The following is a 20711-nucleotide window of genomic DNA, read 5'->3' as shown; positions in this document are numbered from 1 at the left end:
GAGACCCAAGTTTAGAGACCAAATATTTTCTTCTGGCCCTCAGTGAGCTAATTTGACGGAAGCGTTTCTTTTTCTTTTTTCTTTACTTTTAAGAGATGGAGACAGGGCTGGGCACAGTGGCTAACGCATGTAATCCCAGCATTTTGGGAGGCCGAGGCGGGTGGATCACCTGAAGTCAGGAGTTCGAGATCAGCCTGGCCAACATGATGAAACCCCATCTCTACTAAAAATATACAAAAATTAGCTGGGCATGGTGATGTGCACCTGTAATCTCAGCTTCTTTGGAGACTGAGGCAGGAGAATCACTTGAACCCAGGAGGCAGAGGTTGTAGCGAGCCAAAATTGTGCCATTGCACTCCAGCCTGGATGATAAGAAAGGAACTCTGTCTAAAAAAAAAAAAAAAAAAAAAAAACCCCAAAAAAAAAAGAGATGGAGATGGGGGGCGGGGTCTCACTATCTTGCTCAGGCTGGATTCGAACTCCTAGCTTCAAGCAATCCTCCCACCTCAGCCTTTTGAGTAGCTGGGACTCCAGGCACATGCCACTGTGCCCAGCTGATGGGAGTGTTTCTAAAGAAACACACGGCATTTCCGTCAAGGCTCCCTGGGAGGCCAATGAATGAACAGAATCAAGAAGGTGAAGAACCAAACTTAATAGACTGAAGGACTCATCTGGCACACACAGTGCTTTATAATAATTCAAATTGTTTGCCAAAGCTTAAAAATCAAATTTCACATAAAAATATGGATCTCTGACTTTCCTTGAAAAATCAGAAGATCTAGCAACCCTGGGCCTCATTCTTCTTGGCAACAGTCCACTGGAGTTCAGCAGTGGCTGCTCCTTTTCAGAGCCCTTCCCATCCCTTACCAGGCCTGAATCACACTTCTGACTTCCTGCCTGGCCCTTGTAGGCTTAGAGACATGGATGGGATTTCCAGGGGATAGGCATTATGGACACATTAAGGAAGGGGTAAAGGTTGGGGAGTCAAATGGGGAGGGGCCTCTTTCTTCATCCAGGACTTCAGGAACCAGGAAGAATGTTCATGGCTATAGATTGGAAGTGTTGCTGAGCTTGGGGCCCTGGGGCATCATTGTTCAGCAGGTCCTCAGAAGAACTGATTCCCACTTCGTAGATTCTAATTTCCTCAGCTCGCAAGTTATCTATATTCACCCAATGTTGGATTTAGAGAGGACTTAAGGCTTTAGGAAAGTACTGAGGACTAAGTCATTCCCTTTCTTTCACCCCTACAAATGGTTCCAGTCAGTCTCCTATTGATAACTTTTTATTGTGCGTTGGTTAGTAAATCCTACTTTGCACCTTTTATGTATACTTTTAATCTAGTTTCCTATTTTTCAGCTAAGCAAACTTACTAACCTTGGCTCTGCCAACAAAGAGGCAAAGATTTTCGTGCCCCTTGGACAGGCTACAGTGAGGGAGCAGTGCCTGTGTCCTCAAAGGCGTGGCAAATCCATTAGCGCATCTATCTGAGTGGAGCCGAGGGCACAGAGTAGGAGGCCGGGGGACCAAGGTGAGGCACACATTTCACATTGTCCCTCTTTGCCTAGGCCATCCCTTCAATATGTACTTCCTCACTGATCACTTGAAGTGTTTGGGTTTCAAAACTGAATAGCGCCTGTTTGGTGTTAGCCATGGATAATGGGGAAAACTCTGGGATAAAGGCCTTGTGAGAAGAGACTACATTGCTGTTGGTTTTTGTTTGTTTGTTTGTTTGCTTGTTTTTGGCATGCTAATTTAACCATTCAGTAAGCAAGTCTAACTCTGCATGCTCACTCAATCAGTTGCACAAGTCAAATAACATTTGAACCTCTGTGCTTGAGTGACCAAATCCCATGTGTTAAAAAGTAAAGTCAGAGCTGTGGTGCCAGCAGCTTTGATTTCAGTATGTTGTCTTTCCTTGGGAAAGTTATTTCTTCTAAGTCCTTCTGTACAGCCAGTTTTTGGGTCTGCGTCCATATTTTTCTTCACCAAATACTTGCTGACTCATTGCATGTTTTTACATTGTTATTCTGGTAACTGCCACCCCTGACTTGCACTTAGGTTTAATGAAGAAATGGATAATTTTGCTGCAATGTGAATCTTTCTCATACCAAATGCTTTTCCAAGAGCTTGTTTCTGTTTTCTTCACGTCTTTGGTCTTTGTCTTTGTCTTATTCTTGTTTTCTCTTAAACTCATGCATGTGAGTATGTGTGTACATATGCATATTCTCACCCACCCCTTTTAGCCTTCTCACATCACCATTCTATATGATACAATTGCCTTGGTTACAGTTAGTTCAGAAACTTTTTTTTTTTTTTTTTTTTTTTTTTTTGAGATGGTCTAGCTCTGTTGCCCAGGCTGGAGTGCAGTGGCATGATCTCGGCTCACTGCAACCCACACCTCCTGTGCTCAAGCGATCCTCCCACCTCAGCCTCCAGAGTGGCTGGGACTACAGGCACAAGCCACCATGGCCAGCTAATTTTTGTATTTTTTTTAGTAGAGATGGGGTTTCACCATGTTGCCCAAGCTGGTCTCCATCTCCTGAGCTCAAGCTATCTGCCCACCTTGACGTCCCAAAGTGCTGGGATTACACATGTGAGCCACCATGCCTGGCCCTAGTTCAGAAACTTCTAACCCAAAGCCATATATGATATATGCTGAATAACTCCTATAATACGTGGTATATAATATAAAAAGAGACCCCTTTATATCCAGATTTAAACAGAAAGTGAATTAGAAGATGATTCTAATTTGTTCATCAAAGAGCAATAATCATAAGATTGTACTGTTTACAAAAAATCAGTTTAAATTAAACTTTTCAGGCATTAACAGTTGAACCTTATAAGCACTATATTGTATGAGTATAGTTTTAGGAGAAACTGATTCTTACTCATCTTTATATCTTCATTTAGCCCAGCCAAATAGGATGTATTTGTTGAATACATGAATGAATGAATTTAAACTCCCTTACTAGGGGCCACATGTTGGGGCTTTTAAGTAAATAGTAGAAAAGTCTTGGTGGCAAGTCTGACAACCAGTGAAGGCCAGTCCCAAATTGCAAATGCATGGGAATATAATGACCGTGGCTGGTCATGGAGATGACCATGGTGGTGGCCCGTGTGGTGAGGCAGTAGGGAGGGGATGTAGGTAAGCCCTGTCTGTTCTCTGCTTTGCTAGAAGATTTCTTTGTTTATATATCTAGTGTTTGCACAAGAGGATCAGAACTTAAAAGCTTCACCTAGGAAAGAATGAAGGCTATATCATTAACTCCTTTGTAAAATGATTAGGAAAAAGTTTACAAATACTGTTATTTTTTTGAGACAGAGTCTTGCTCTGTTGCCCAGGCTGGAATGCAATGGCACAATCATAGCTCGCTATAGCCTCAAACTCCTAGGCTCAAGTGATGCTCCCATCTCAGCCTCCCAAGTAGTAGGACTATAGGTGCATACCACCATGCCTGGCTAACTTAAATTTTTTTTCTTTTTTTGTAGAGACAAAGTCTCACTATGTTGCCCAGGCTGGTCTTGAACTCCTGACCTCAAGCAATCCTCTGGCCTTGGCCTCCCAAAGTGTGGGGATTACAGCATGAACCACTGCTCCTGGCCCAACAAAAATTATTTTGATAGGTTTAGAAGAAACACCATGTATAAACATGTGGATTAAAAAATTTGAATGCTGTCAAATTAGTCTTTGTGCTTCTAATACACAGCACAGTAAAGAGGTACAGCAAACAGGTGCTCAATAAGTTGTTGTTGAATAAATAAATGGGTAAGTGAATGAAGAGAACTGGTTATTGACGTATAGAGACTCTTCGTCTCCTCTTGTCAGTTGGTGGCACATTTCCCATAAACTGTTGTTTTATTTGGCCCTTTGTTACCTAGTACTCCTTATGCTCTGTGAAGAGAAATATTAAAGAAATATTACCTTTAATGAATTTTACTAACCTTTCCCCACACATAAAACACAAGGCCACTGGGAATATAAAAATATAAAATATCCTTTACCTTCAAGGAGCAAACAATGATAGGAAGGTGGGATGAGAATAAAATAGCAAAATAAGACCATTACAACACAACACATAACCAAGAATAAATTAATGTACATGAACGGAATAATACATAAGAAATGAAGACAGTGAGCAAAGGAAAAGACAGAGGTGATGATGTCTTATGCCAATGGGAAGGCGTTAAGGATATGGGGGAATTGGCCTTCCAAGCTGTCAAACTGAGAGTGGAGAACAGAGACCACATTAATTTGGCAATGTGGGGTATAATGAATGGTAAATACTTGGGAAGACTGAAGCAGAAAAAGTCCCAATGTTAAAATAACAGTGTATTGTTATTTTTTGTTTTTGTAGGAGATTGTCAGGCCTCCCTTTAAGAGATCACAAGCCGGGCACCATGGCTCATGCCTGTAATCCCAGCACTTTGGGAGGCTGAGGTGGGTGGATCGCCTGAGATCAGGAGTTCGAGACCAGCCTGGCCAACATAGTGAAACCTCATCTCTACTAGAAATACAAAAAATTAGCTGGGCGTGGTGGCAGGCGCCTGTAATCCCAGCTACTAGGGAGGCTGAGGCAGGAGAATCGCTTGAACCCGGGAGGTGGAGGTTGCAGTGAGCCGAGATCACGCCATTGCACTCCAGCCTGGGCAACAAGAACAAAATTCCGTCTCAAAAAAAAAAAAAAAAAGAGATCACAAAAGAGTCAGTCAGTTTGGAACCAGTGTCACTTCACCCCCGGTGCGCTGTTCCTGGCTTAACACTTCGTAATGGTGCATAATTGAAGTTCTCAGGGTCTCTAGGATTGTCTAAGCATGTGGGAAATCATTTTATGTGTTTGAAAATAAAATTGTCTTTTTAAAATAGCCCAGGATTTGGCAAATCCAGGCTGTTGGCAATCAAATTAATTACTTTTTTTTTTTTTGCTTTTGAGATAGAGTCTCACTCTGTCACCCAGGCTGGAGTGCAGTGGCGCAATCTCAGTTCACTGCAACCTCCACCTCCCTGGTTCAAGCGATTCTTGTGCCTCAGCCTCCCAAGTAGCTGGGATTATAGGTGCATGCCACCACGCCTGGCTAATTTTTGCATTTTTAGTACAGACAGGAGTTCACCATGTTGGCCAGGCTGGTCTCGAACTCCTGACCTCAAGTGATCTGCCCACCTTGGCCTCCCAAAATGCTGGGATTACAGGCATGAGCCACCGCACCTGACCAATTTTTAAGAAAAGTTTTCTATCATAGCTGTCCCTTGTGAATGAATGAAAAAGTTGAGCTCAGTTATTTTAGTGCTGAAGGATGCCCAGGAAATTTTTGAATTATATTGCACTGTTTTCATATATTTTACCCTTTGTCCAAAGGACAGTCAAGGCTGTTATGTAGAGTAGGAGACTAATATTTAACAAAATAAATGATATCCCAATTCATACTTATATTCAAGAGTCAGTAGACATTCCAGTTAAAGAAAATCTGATAAAAAATGGACAGGTTGATATGGAATATGAATACTTACTTTTTCCAAAATGAATGATACAGTTCCCTGTTGTGAAATGTGGTTGAATAAGGAGATTGCTAGACATATAGATGAAAATATTTTCCAGGTTTTCCTTTAAACTAGAAGGAAAATTCTTCAACTATTTCTTAGCTGTTTTTTTTTTTTTTTTCCACATAGTGATTTATTTCAGTGACCTTGTGATCTGTAAACTTGTAATGGAGGGCTGAAAATGGGAAGTAACATAGGAAAAGGGAAGGGCTGTGGTGAGAGAGACAATAATTTGCAAAGAAGAAGAAGAGGACATGGGGTACCAGTAGAACTTCTACTCACCAGAGATATTGAAATATTCTAGAACCTCTGATCTCAGTCAATTCTCCAGAGAAACACTATCAAGTCTTTTTCCATAAAAGTCAGATAAAGATCACATTTCTTGATATTCTTTAAAGCAACTTTATTTTTATTGTCATGCTTCATCCTGCCTGAATACTGCCAAGTCTTTCTCAGGCACCTGGAATCTACTCCTCAGCCTCTGTTGTCCTGGGTCTAATGGAGAGCAAAGGGCTGAGAGGAAGCTCCTCTATTCTCTCTCATCAGTCTTCAGTGGCTGCCTGGGAAACACCCCTTGGCTTAGTCTGCAGATTCTTTCTGGTGAGGTTCTGTTGCATCTGCCACCCCTAGGGCAGCAAGCAGCAGACTTACTTGCTGGCACCTAGAGATTTCCCTTCCTCCCCGTGGGGGCGATCTTTCCCTTCCTCCCCGTGGGGGCGATCTTTCCCTTTCTCTGCCTTCCTCATCTAGTGGTTTCACAGAGGTGGCCTCTTCCCCAGATCCGATTGCCAGGACATCCAACCTAAGTAAGCCCTCTAGGAGGTTCATGCTTCTTCCCAAAGACTGAGGGAACCACAGATTCTAGACTTGTTTTGCCTTCTGTGCTGCCAGAGTCCCTCAGATAAGAAAGTGTTATAGTGATATTGCTGTTTTGTTTTGTTTTGTTTGTTTGAGATAGAATCTCGCATTGTCGCCTGGGCTGTTGTACAGTGGCGTGATCTCCGCTTGCTGCAACCTCCCCACCTCCTGGGTTCAAGCAATTCTCCTGCCTCAACCTCCCGAGTAGCTGGGACTATAGGCGTGTGCCACCACACCTGGCTAATTTTTGTATTTTTAGTAGAGATGAGGTTTCACTATGTTGGCCAGGCTGGTCTCAAACTCCTGACCTCGTGATCCGCCCACCTCGCCCTCCCAAAGTGCTGGGATTTCAGACATGAGCCACCACGCCCAGCATGTTATTGCTTTAATTGAGGAGGAAAAAGAATAAACACAATTTAACATTTCAATAAATTATTCTCCCACAATAATATTAATTAATTTCTCAAGATTGAAGTAGTTAAAAGAAGTTTCCTAAAGCCTTGGTAAAATTTCCTCTGTTCAAAAACATATTCTTGGTCATCTTTATTTTTTATTATTTTTATGGCTTGATTTTCCTTTATTAGTGGCTTGTGGCTTTGGATTAAGAAGCATCCTTTTTTCTCTTTAAGAATAATTTTTTATAATATGAATTATTTACAGCAAAAGACTAAAATACAGAATCAGTATAACCTATGTCCATGTACTCACTTCCTAGATTGAGCAGACATTAGCATTTTGCCATAACTGCTTCAACTGTATCTTTAAAAAAGATGTAACAGGCTGGGGGCATTGGCTTACGCCTGTAATCCCAGCACTTTGGGAGACTGAGGCAGGCAGATCACTTGAGGTCAGGAGTTCGAGACCAGCCTGGCCAACATGGTGAAACCCTGTCTCTACTAAAAATACAAAAAAAAATTAGCCAGGTGTGGTGATGGGCGCCTGTAGTCCCAGCTACTCGGGAGGCTGAGGCAGGAGGATCGCTTAAACCTGGGAGGCAGAGGCTGCGGTGAGCTGAGATCATGCCACTGCACTCCAGCCTGGGCAACAAAGTGAGAATTTGTCTCCAAAAAAAAAAAGATGTAACAGATCCAGCCGTACCCTGCAAGCCCTGCTCCTTGCCTCCCTCTACATAGACCATCACTATTCTGAATTTGTGTTATTATCATGTGTGTTTAAGTTTTACTACATATGTATGGGATCATAAGCAACATATATAGTATTTTGTGTTTTTATAATTTATAATAAATAGTATACTGTATGTATACTTTAGCAGTTTGCTTTTTTCATTTAGTATGATTTTGAGAAACAGATGTGATTCATTTATTTTACTGATGTATACATATTGATTAAATAGTAATGTAAATATAGTTGGAAGAATTAACACTTTATGGGCTTGGTTTACTGGTTATTCACATGTGTTAAGTAGTCATCATTCCTTTCTTTAAAACTAGTTATGATGCTTGCCGTGAGAGAGTAGGAATGCTAATTGAACTACATGTAGAACTTAAGAACTTGGGCACTAGAAAAACATTTGCTTTTGAATCTCTTATTTTGTCTACCTTCCTTGGGCAGGTCACCTAATCTCTGTAGGCCTCAAATACACATTTTTAAGGGATGATGCTTGTACCATCAGTAGAGCAGATAAATGCGTAGTGAGCTCATGTATGTGAGGAGGTTAGCACAGTTCCAGACCCATTGAAAGCCCTCAATATTTGCCATTATATTTCATATTTCTAGATGAGGAAGAATAAAGGAAATTTTGGAGGACGGATAAGGGGAAAAGCTGGCTGACCTGAGTCAGGGGCTAGCTTGAGAAGTCAGAATTTCAAGTGACTTGTGACAGGGCCACTGTGGAAGATGGGAAAATATAATAGCTGGGAAATGAAAAGGTGCCTTTGTGGAAAGCTATAAATTATTTCACTATTTTAATCATAGATTTTGCTTTGTAAAGAAACATAGGTGCTCTTATTTAAAATGGTCACTATAGGTACTGTATATATATTTTTATCATTATCAGTATCCAGTAATGTGTATCTTTAGACCACTAGTATTTGTTTCATTTTTTAAAAATGTTTTACCAAAATTGCCTTTGCTTTTCAGTTATTTGTTTATTTTGGTAGGCTGATAGTCTAAAAAACTGAATACAAAAAGCATATAATGAAGAGTAAGCCTCTTCCCAGTCTGCCTCAGTCTCCGTTTCTCCTAGAGGATCAGTTCCTCTCCCACTTTTCTTTTCTTTTTTTTTTTTTTTTTTTTTTTGTTGTTTTGTTTTGTTTTGTATTTTGAGATGGAGTTTTGCTCTTGTTGCCCAGACTGGAGTGCAATGGCACGATCTCGGCTCACTGTAACCTCTGCCTCTTGGGTTGAAGCGATTTTCTTGCCTCAGCCTCCTGAGTAGCTGGGATTACAGGTGCATGCCACCACGCCTGGCTAATTTACTTCCACTTTAAGTACAAATCATGTAAAGTGGAACTTCTTTCACCCATTAAAGCCTCTTTTTTCCTCACCTAATCCTCAAGTATACCATGACACAACCAAATATATATTTGGAAAGTTAAAGAAGCACATTCTAAAAGAGACTTTTGAAAATTTAGGTAAAAATTGGATTTGATCTTTTATCCTCCCTCAAATTTCTTCCTTGAGCCTTTAAAAGTTTACCAAAGTTAGTCAGAGCAATTCTTTATGATTGGCAGAATCTAAAACCCTTCTTAGAACAGTTTCAGGAAAAAAAAGGCAATAGAAACAACCCTGAATTGCCATGAGACTAACAACGTAAAAATCACGACTGTTACTATTTTTTTGTACCCTTCCAGAAAATATTTTATAAACATACAGCTGATACTATCACTCTCCTTCCCCTGCCACACTTACTTTTCTGCATCTTGTTTTGTTTTTTTGAGAGTACAGATGCTCCTTAACTTATAGAGGAGTCCCATTCCAATAAACCCGCTGTAAGTAAAAAATGCATTTTGTATACCTAATCTACTGAACCTCACAGCTTTCCCTTGCATACCTTAAACGTGCTTAGAATGCTATCAGTAGCCTAAAGTTGGGCAAAACTTTCTGACAACGTGGTAAATGTAGAGTATTGGTTGTTCACCCTTGTAATCGTGTGGCTGACTGTGGCTCACCACCTCTGCCCAGCATGGTGAGAGTATCATACCGCTCTCTGCTGACTGTGTATAACTTCCACACCATTGTGAAGTTGAAAAATTCTAAGTCAAATCACTGTAAGTTAGGAGCTGTCTGTATCCAATCTTGAAGATCCTTTTATATTTTTCTGTTTGTTTCATTTTAATGCCAAAGGATTCAAAGCAACATCTTTACACTTATTAGCTATAAAAACAAAGCTTTAAAGATAGGAAACAATGTTGTATGAGTAAATTGCTTTTTTGATAAGTTTACATGTTGCTTTTGCCTGATTATAGGAGACTAAAAACATTTTATGTAATTAACAAATTATATAAATTTGAATAGGCATGAGCAAAGACTATAACCCCAGGTTTATTTTTATTGTTTCAAATGCAAGGTCGACACAGACACTGTTAATTTGCAGCCTTTCTGTGGAGTGCAAATGCTAAAATTGGATCACTATTTTTAAAACTTGAGGCAAGGGATAGAAAGCATTTTGAATACAGGAAAGGATATACAGGATGACTGAAACCACAGAGATTCAAAGCCAGCCACAACACAAGTAACATTTTGCAGACCCAGGGAATTATGCTTAACAATCCTAAAAAAAAACTAATCTCTTTGAACACAAAATAAGTATGCCTGTAAATAGTTTTAAATATAGTAAATCTTTCTGAAGGTACGAATCCAATGAAATGAGTATTTAATGCTAAGATGTAAGAAACTGCATCTGGGAAGTAAGATGACTTCTATTTACTCCTTTTTCTAGTGACTTCAGCTCTTTAGAATTTTTTAAAAAACAGTGTAGAATTAAAAATAGCGGACAATAGTATATTTAAAATAAGACCAAAAGATTAATTGCACATTTAATTAGAACCAGGCTCCAGAAAAATTGTAAGAGATAGAAATCTGTTATTTTGAAAGAACACCAACATTCCTGAATAAATTTGTGTACAGATCACAAATGAGCCATACTCTTAGACGGCTTCACACAATTTAATTTTTCAATGATCAATGAAGTTTCAGTGAATAAATTATTTCGAAAATTGATGTGTTTCACTGAAAAATTAGGGATGATATTGAACTTTCTATATAAATACAAGTTTATAATAGTGTATAAAAAAGAGGATTTTCCACTTAGCTTCAATTCTTATTGTTTTATAAAGCACTTGTTTTCACTTATTTTCTGAGGCACATATTAACTATCTGATAGAACTAAGTGTTTATGGTAAATACAATATAATTTGTATTCATCGTTAGCTTTACACTGAATAGAAAAGCCACTAAGTCATTTTAAAAATAAGAGTTGTGGCTACTCTGTCTATAGAGTAGCCATTCTTTTATTCCTTTACTTTCTTAATAAACTTGCTTTCACTTAAAAAAAATAGGAACACTCTTACACTGTTGGTGGGAGTGTAAATTAGTTCAACCATTGTGGAAGACAGTGTGGTGATTCCCCAAGGATCTAGAACCAGAAATACCATTTGACCCAGCAATCCTATTACTGAGTATATACCCAAAGGATTATAAATCATTCTACTATAAAGACACATGTACATGTATGTTTATTGCGGCACTGTTCACAATAGCAAAGACTTGGAACCAGCCCAAATGCCCATTAATGATAGACTGGGTAAAGAAAATGTGGCACATATACACCATGGAATACTATGCAGCCATAAAAAAGGATGAGTTCATGTCCTTTGCAGGGACATGGATGAAGCTGGAAACCATCATTCTCAGCAAACTAACACAAGAATGGAAAAACAAACACTGTATATTCTCACTCATAAGTGAGAGTTGAACAATGAGAACACATGGACACAAGGAGGGGAACATCACACACCGGGGTCTGTTGGGGGGTGGGGGCTAGGGGAGGGATAGCATTAGGAGAAATACCTAATGTAGATGACGAGTTGATGGGTGCAGCAAACCACCATGGCACATGTATACTTATGTAACAAACCTGCATGTTCTCTGCACATGTATCCCAGAACTTAAAGTATAATAAAAATAAATAAGAGTTGCATTGCTAGATATCAGAAGTCTTAAAAATGTAAGTAATTCTACTTTTAGATATTTATCACACAGAATAAACATGGAGAAGAACAAAGATTTATCTGCAAGGATGTTCATTGAAGCATTATTTGTAATGAAAAATTAGTGCAAATACTCTCAAAGAGGGGATTTACCAAATAAGTTATTATATAGTAATATGTAGCCATTAAGTATTATGTTGATGAACAACATGAAAAGGTAGTGACAGTGTGTTAGTACCAACAAAAAGGTTATAATATTATATGGTCACATTGTTCTCACCCCCAAAAAGGTACACATGTGTTTTGAAAGTAAGAAGGGGGCCGGGCGCAGTGGCTCAACGCCTGTAATCCCAGCACTTTGGGAGGCCAAGGTGGGTAGATCACTTGAGGTCAGGAGTTCGAGACCAGTCTGGCCAACATGGTGAAACCACATCTCTACTAAAAATACAAAAATTAAGTGGGCATAGTGGTACATGACTGCAATCCCAGCTACTGGGGTGGCTGAGGCAGGAGAATCGCTTGAACCTGGGAGGCGGAGGTTGCAGTGAGCTGAGATCGTGCCATTGCATTCCAGCCTAGGTGAAGAAGTGAGACTCTGTCGCAAAAAAAAATAAAAAAAGAAAGTAGGTCAGAAGGATAAAGACAACGAAATTATATTTGTCAATATTTCTGGATAGAAGGATTATGAGTAAGGTTAATTTTCTGTTTGGGACGTTCATTATCAATTATTTTCTGCAGTGAACACACACCACCTTGTGACTTTTTCTATAGCCCAGTTTTACATAATTTTTTCCTTTTTAGTTTGTCTTACCTACTCAGAATACAAAAGCCCCCTGCCCCCAACTTTCGAAGGCCAAGACAGGAGGACTGCTTGAGGTTAGGAGTTCAAGACCAGCCTGGACAACATAGTGAGATCCTGTCTCTACAAAAACTTAAAAAATTAGCTGGGTGCAGTGGTACATGCCTGTAGTCCCACCTATTCAGGAGGCTGAGGTGGGAGGATCACTTAAGCCTAGGAGTTCAGGACTGCAGTGAGCCACGATCATGCCATAAAAAAGAAGAGCCCCACAGATCCTCAGAGACTTCACATGGGGTAGGGGAAAGAATGTGGCAGTGGTTGGATATTGTAAAGCTGAATGTTAAAACTACAAATCCCATTATAAGATAAGCAGATGCTGAATTTACCTTTTTTGTGGACATTATTCGTGTCTTAAAAAATTTTACTTTCTGATCTTATGCTGTATATTTACAAATGCTATACTTTTCTCAAACTTGAAATGCAATGCTTATTTTCTTGAAATTGTGGGGTAAAATGCAAATAGAAATTATTAATTCATTAGGCTATTGAGAAATATCTGTGTAAAAGCACAAGGTGAGAAAAATAGGTGTTTCTTCCCCTTACTGAGTCTCAGTTATAGTTTGGCTGGCCTATGCTGAGAGATTGTTACCAGGGGACCTACTCATATTTGTTCTTTGTCAGCCAGATCTCATAGATATTCCTCCTAGAGAATGTACTTCCTCTGTACCTTATAATGCCTAGTTAAATGTTTCCAAAGGCTTCATACTTTTTATAATATTGCTTTTTCTAGATATAAAGACCTGAAGATAGTCTTTTCTGTCCAAAGATGGCAAACAGTACTACTACCATTTCTCGGGAGGAGCTTGAAGAACTACAAGAGGCATTTAATAAAATAGGTATGCTTGAGAAAAAGTAAATATGATATTACTGGTCTGCTTGATGTCAGACTTCAGGAATGGAAAAATACCTTTTATTTCATCTACCACCACCCAATTACCTCCAGATTTATTCCTTTTTTTTCTATCTAGGTTTCACTGGATTCTTTCTTTCTGAAAGATAAGCTAAGACTGGCTTGAATTTCTAGGTGAATTGGACTTTGAATTCTTTGATCATTTCTTTGCAGAGAATAATCCAGGTTAATGAATGACTATGTAACTGGATACACTTAACACGGTATCCTTATTACAGAGAAAAATATAAAAATACTTCCTTGTGTATAAACTGAACTCTGGCCTTCACATCTTTGCACTAACAATAACACTTTCTGACTTCATGCAGAGTATTTTTAAAATCTCAGTATAGTTTTTAAATGCCATATGTCTTATTTTCCTTCTCCCACATGCATAATTTAGAAAGTCTTACTATTGTTTTTAAAGGCCGTATGCCTTATTTTTCTTCTTTCACTTTTTATAGCCATTTAGTGTTTTGTCTTTATGACATTATCATTTTGACAGTTTCGTATTTTTCTTCCAAAAAATTTTCCTCATACTCTGTTGGATCTCAATTCTTCTGCAGTTTGCTCTTAGGAAACCCACGGTAAACAAGGAGAATATAAATACCTTTTTTTTTTTTTTGCTTTAGTTTGCAAATGTATGCAAGTGAAAGGTGAACCCAGTGAAAGGTGAGCACAGTGAATAGACATTGGGACAATGACACCACTATGTTTGCCCCTTACTCATCAAGCTCCTTTTCTAGCGTAATAGAGCCCTCCCTGAAAAACAGTCATAGATTTCTCCTCCCATAGATCAGGGAGGAGAAAATGATCACCGCTGGTCTCGTGCTTAGATTTCTCACAAACCTAATAATGACTAAAATTAATGTGAGTAAAATATCATGCAACATGAGTTTTATTGACCAATACAAAGAAAAATGATATGTTTAAAAAATAAAGCACTCCAAAAAAAAAAAAAAACAAAACCAAAAAACTGTAAAACTCAGGAAGCTCATGTTTTACAAATCATTACTGTGAAATAAAGTAAAGTAAATTCTACAAATCTCTGGGCTCTTCCATTTCTCCCTGGGAATGGCATATTTGTCATTAGAGCATTGTATGACTATGGTATGATTTTCAGAAAACAATCATACATTTTATAGAGAATTGTATGTAGTGTCCAGAATCTTTTCAAGACAAAAACTGGGCAATTGTTGAAATGTTCTGCTCATTTTGAGCATTGAAATAGAGGAAGTAATAAAAATGTATCTCGTAGTTTGATATTTCTGTTATTTTATAGATGCAGTTTTGTAGCTTGAATAAAAGTTCTACCCAGGTCTTGGTAAAATATATGAATTAGTAATATTTGCTTTGTTTAGCACAACAACTTTAATCTTTGACTCCTGAACATATTAATATAATCTTGCAATATTTATTTAATGATATATTGAATAAACAATTCACTGATGGAACAATTTTTTTTTTTTTTTAAACAAAACCTTGTGTTGAGGGCTGACTTTCAATAGATCGTAGTGAGGGAGCTGCTCTGCTAAGTACAAAACCCCGACCCAGAAGCAGGTCCTTGATGGAACAATTTTGAGAGCAAGATAATTTGTTCTGTTTGAGCAAAGCAGTAACACTAGCAGAATATGTACTTGCTGACTTTATTTACAAGATAAACTGCTACTCTGTGAACTCAGAAACCTCTCTGCTAATTTGTAGCACACTTTTCTCAGGGACAGAGGAACACGGCCATCCAATGTTATTAGATGGAGTATTTTGGGGCCACTGGGGAGAAGAGGGAAGTTGAAATATTTCTCTGTATTGTTTCTTTTTGAAATTGTGGTAAAATATACATAACAGAATTTACCATTTTAACCATTTTTAAGTGTATAGTTCATTAGCATTTAGTACATTCATGTTGTTCTACATTCATCACCACCATCCCTTTCCTAAACTGAAACTCCATATCCATTAAACAATAACTCGCACTGCCTGCTCCCCCAGCCCCAGGTAACCGTCATCCTACTTCTGTATGAATGTGACTACCCTAGGTACCTCACATGAGTGGAATCACATAATATTTGTCTTCTTGTAACTGGCTTATTTCACTTAGCACAGTGTCCTCATCAACAGCTTCATCCATGTTGTAGCGTGTGTCAGAATTTCCTCCCTTTTTAAGGTTGAATAATATTTTATTGTATGTATATGCCACATTTTGCTTATCCATTCATCCACTGATGGCCATTTGAGTTGCTTCCACCTTTTGGCTATTGTGAATAATGCTATGAACATGGATTTACAAATACCTGTTCAAGTCCCTGCTTTCAATTATTTTGAATGAAAACATAGTAGCGGAATTGCTACATCATATGGTAATTCCATATGTAATTTTTTGAGAAACTACCATACTGTTTTCCATAGTGAAGGCACCATTTTACATTCCTACCAGTGGTGTACCAGTGTTCCATTTTCTTCACATCCTCACCAACACTTGTTTTCTGTTCTTTTGGATAATAAGCATTCTCCTAGGTGTGAAGTAGTATCTCATTTTATTTGCATTTTCCTTATGACTAGTGATGTTTAGCATCTGATGTGCTTATTGGCCAATTGTATATCTTCTCTGGAGAAATGTCATTTCAAGCCCTTTGCCTATTTTTGAATCAAGTTGTTTTGTTGTTGTTGTCGAGTTATAAGAAAGTCCTGTTTTCTTTTCAAACTGTGATCTTTAGGGTTATTTAACCTAAGCCTTTATTTCTTCACCTTTAAAATGGGGATGACATTAGTAACCACCCCACAGTTGTTTTAAGAATTTCATGAGATGGCCGGGTGTGGTGGCTCACGCCTGTAATCCCAGCCCTTTGGGAGGCCGAGGCGGGCGGATCACAAGGTCAAGAGATTGAGACCGTCCTGGCCAACATGGTAAAACCCCATCTCTACTAAAAATACAAAAGTTAGCTGAGCGTGGTGGTGCGCACCTGTAGTCCTAGCTACTCGGGAGGCTGAGGCAGGAGAATTGCTTGAAACTGGGAGGCAGAGGTTATAGTGAGCTGAGATCACACCACTGCACACCAGCCTGGTGACAGAGCGAGACTCTGACTCAAAGAAAAAAAGAAAGAATTTCATGAGGTAAGTCAAGTTCTTATCACTTCACTGCACTCCAGCCTGGCGACAGCGCGAGACTCCGTCTCAAAGAAAAAAAGAAAAAAACAATTTCATGAGATAAGTCAAGTTCTTAACAAGTCGCTTGGCTAAGCATATATGTTCATTAGATGGTTTCTATTAGTTCTTGTCATGTCACACCAAAACCACAGAGGGCCTGGGGATGGAGCCTGGGAGCTTAAGCCCCCATATCTGTCTTCAGAATCCTAACTCTTAACTAATCTTGTTAGTTTAACATGATAGTTATTAGGCAAATAACTTCCTCAGGCTTGTTTATTTTAAAATATTTCCTACTATTATGCTGGTTTAGAAATAAGCCAGCCTAATCTATGTGTATATTTCAGAATTATGGGAAACAGTTCTGAACTGGTCATGTAATGAGATTTTTCTCTAAATTCAAAGAAAGCAATATTATTGCAATATCAAGCAACTTAGCTTCCTAGCTGAATTTTGCAATTATACCAATATTTTGGTTATTGGTGGTTCCAGTCTAGAAATATTCTATCATTCTGAACAGTATTAATTCTAAAACTTTCATATGAGAGTTACAAAGAAAAGTTTCTATCCTAACCATTAATCCAGTTAGCATAGCAGCTCTTTTATTAAGAAGAACAAGAAATATAGGAAACAAAGCAGCTATTACCAGATGAGCAAAGAGAGCCTATACAAGGTGAATCCAGGCAACAAAACAGTGCAAAGCTCTGCTGTCAACTCTGGGCAGAAGTGTTTTGTGTTGCCTTTGTTCTGAGTCAAGAAGTGATACCTGCCTCTAGGGAAAACCTAGGGAAGGGCATCTCTCAATGACGCCATGACATGAAAACACCTGGAAACCTGTTTCCCAAACTCCAAATATAGGTATGAATTTCTTGAACACCTAATCTCAAATGACATCAAGCATGATTCAGCATACGTAATGGTGTCATGAATACATAATGAAGAAGCAATGAATTATTGACAGATGAAACAGAACTGCCACCAAATGAAATATAGAACACAAATGCCTTATGTGTATTTTACACAGCGCATGTATTTTATATGGAATATGGGGTCAGCAGATTTATTTTCTAAATTCTCTCAAGAAGTTAAAGTCTGAATGGGTGCTCCTTTTTAGCTATCTGTGACTTCCCCATGCTTATTCCTTTTTTTTTTTTTTTTGAGATGGAATCTCGCTTTGTTGCCCAGGGTGGAGTACAGTGGCGCAATCTCGGCTCACTGCAACTTCTGCCTCCTAGGTTCAAGTGATTCTCTTACCTCAGCCTCCCGAGTAGCTTTGATACAGGTACCCGTCACTATGCCCAGCTAATTTTTGTATTTTTAGTAGAGACAGGGTTTCGCCATGTTGGCCAGGCTGATCTCAAACTCCTGACCTCAGGTGATCTGCCCACCTCGGCCTCTCAAAGTGCTGGGATTATAGGTGTGAGCCACTGCGTCTGGCCCCCCCATGCTTATTTCTTTGATGCTTAGTCATGTGCTGAAACTGGGTTTTCTATCAGAGCAACAGTACCCTTAAAATATATATGGTGGCCCTAAATCTATGGGGATAAACTCCATTTAAATATATACAAGGGTTTTGTTTTGTTTTTGTTTTTGTTTTTGTTTTTTAAGAGATGGGGTCTCACTCTGTTGCCTAAGTTGAAGGGCAGTGGTGCGATCATAGCTCACTACAGCCTCGAACTCCTGGGCTTAGGCGATCCCCACACCTTAGCCTCCCAGATAGCTGTAACTACCAAGCCTGGCTTAAATATGAGTTTTTAAAATAAAGCATATAGCATATTCTGTACAGTTCAGGTACAGGAAAAAAGGTTACTGCCACCTGTGAAACAAATGTGGAAGGCTCTGTCTGCACGTCTGTGAATCCTCCCAAAAGGCCTTCTTAGCGTACATCTTCAACAAAGATTACAAAATATATTTGATGATATATCATTACAGATATTGACAATAGTGGGTATGTCAGTGACTATGAACTTCAAGACCTGTTTAAGGAAGCAAGCCTTCCTCTGCCTGGCTACAAGGTGCGCGAGATTGTGGAGAAAATTCTATCAGTTGCTGACAGCAACAAAGATGGCAAAATCAGTTTTGAAGAGTTTGTGTCAGTAAGTAATCTAATCCTTTCGGGCTACTGATAATCTTGCTTAAAGCAGAATTGTAGTAATGTCATCACTAGCTTTGGTTAAATCCAGCTTCAGAGACCAGAGAAAGGACTGCTTTAAAATGATGATGATGATGACAATAACTATTATTATCGAAATAATTTCCACAACTAATTCATAAAGCAAAGGAAAAAATTATTCTCAAATTGTTGGAATGGAAATCAGGTTTAGATAATAGTAATTCATTCCCTAGAATAACTAGGTGAGTTCAATGCTTATTGACCATTAATATAATTGAAAAAATATTTATGAAATATAAATTGTCTGACTTTGCATTCTTTATTGATTAAGCAGGTATTTTAGCTTTTCTCTTCCTAGAAATTTTGCTAGGCACTGTGAGTAATGTGATGAGTAAAAAGAAATGTGATTCCTGCCTTCATGGAGTTTATATGTGTAGGGGAAGACTGCATTGCACAAATTGATAAAAGATAACTATGAGAATTGCTATGACAGAGTGGTGCAGGTCCTGTGAGAGTTTGTGGTAGAAGGAATTGAATTTGGAGGCAAGGCTGGATAACCCAGGGACTCAGGGAAGGTATCCCTACAGTGTGAAGACTGTGATGTGTTCTGAAGAAAGATGTTAAACAGATAAAAGTGGGTTGTGGGAAAATGAATAATGTGAGAGGCAGGTAGACATGACAGCATGTGTAGAGTCCCTGTGGCTTTAGAGATGGTGAATATTCTCAAGCAACTGAAAGAAGGTTTGTGTGGCTGGAGCTGAGATGGTAAGGGTAAGGAATGTAGCTGGAGAAGTAACTCAGAATTAGGTCACACAGGGCCATGTTGAATTTTTGTTTTTATCCTAAAAGCAGTAGGAAGCCAATGAAGTGGGAAGAATAGAATGTGAAGTGACAAGATCAGATTTGCATTTAAAAAAAACCCGATCACTTTGCTGCAAGCAGAACTGATCGAATTGAGTCTTGCCAATCTCTGGTGAGCCCAGTGAGCAAGTGATTGGGAAAGGGAGTTTCTGTAAGCCTATGCTATTTCCTCTAAGAGCTGACTTATTTTATCATGAATGCATTTGAGATGTTCAGGCAGGAAAATATCTTCATTAAGGCATTCTTTTATCTTTAGCATGTAGTTAGTTATTTTTTAGGTTTTCAGTACAAAAGATTATGGCAAGCCAAGAAGAATAATTTCAGTGTGTTCAATTTAAGCTTAGTTATAAAAAATTTATTCCACTGTTTGGGGTTCAAGTATTTGTCTATTTTGTGTTATTGGTAAAATGATGAAACTTATCTGTGTATACAAGCAATAAGTACAACTGACTAGTATTTAATCTGGTGTCTTTTCAAATAAAGAAGTGTAAATAAATATCCTTCATCTTGTCAGGTTTTTATTGATTATCTGATTCTCAATTTTACATATGTTCCATTCCAGCTAATGCAAGAATTAAAAAGCAAAGATATCAGCAAAACATTCCGAAAAATAATTAACAAGAGGGAAGGGATTACTGCTATTGGAGGAACTTCAACTATTTCCAGTGAGGGCACACAGCATTCTTATTCAGGTAACTGACTTCTCCAAATTTGATCTTTTAGTCACTGATTCATTCATTAAGTGACATATTTAATCAGTTCTAAGATGCCACTCATTGTGATTCATACCATTATTTTATGTGCCATTGAGGAGAAAAAAATACTGCAGACCACAGTATAACATGCCATCGAATTTGAAATACATCTCAGTTTCACAGATGTCAAAATGAAAAATCCTAGAATCATTGAAATCAATGAGTTCCTACTATGTATCAGGCTCAGTCTACAGAAACAAGATTATAAACAACAAAGTGGAAGTTGTTTATACTCCAGCATTAGATGTATTTAAAAGTGCCTTTTGAATGGCTTTTCATCCTGACTAATGAGGTAACTTTACTTTTAGACCTGACCTAGGAATGGGGGAGAGGCTTATATTACAAGGATTTTTCTCTTCCATATTCTGAGATCTGAGATACCCGATTCACCTTTTATCTAGTAACTAAGTGACTAGAGAGCATAGCACCTGATTTGCTTGATCTGATTAAACCACTGGACCATTGCCCAGTGGGAAATGCAGAAGCATATTAACTCTTAAGATGAGGTGTCTTCCCCATGTTAAGTTA

The 20711-nt window shown here is 38.5% G+C and overlaps 1 protein-coding gene across 14 annotated transcripts in view; it reads left to right on the top strand.

Annotated features, from left to right (window-relative positions):
• Positions 1–20711, top strand: part of PLS1 (plastin 1) — a 134995-nt gene that overhangs the window by 73728 nt on the left and 40556 nt on the right. For 13 of the 14 annotated variants that reach the window (XM_055295173.2, XM_063611303.1, XM_055295174.2 and 10 more), the window contains 3 exons: positions 13155–13260; positions 18387–18550; positions 19991–20120. In XM_055295173.2, coding sequence (XP_055151148.2) covers positions 13191–13260; positions 18387–18550; positions 19991–20120 — 364 coding nt within the window. In that variant the 5' untranslated portion in view covers positions 13155–13190. Of the gene's footprint in view, positions 1–5857; positions 6137–13154; positions 13261–18386; positions 18551–19990; positions 20121–20711 lie in introns of those variants that run through there. The other variant, XM_055295178.2, reaches the window with a different exon arrangement.

The sequence above is a fragment of the Symphalangus syndactylus genome, chromosome 10 (genome assembly GCF_028878055.3).
Source record: "Symphalangus syndactylus isolate Jambi chromosome 10, NHGRI_mSymSyn1-v2.1_pri, whole genome shotgun sequence".
Taxonomy (NCBI): domain Eukaryota; kingdom Metazoa; phylum Chordata; class Mammalia; order Primates; family Hylobatidae; genus Symphalangus; species Symphalangus syndactylus.
Note: the sequence above shows the minus strand (reverse complement) of the source record. Positions and strands in the feature narration are given on the sequence as shown.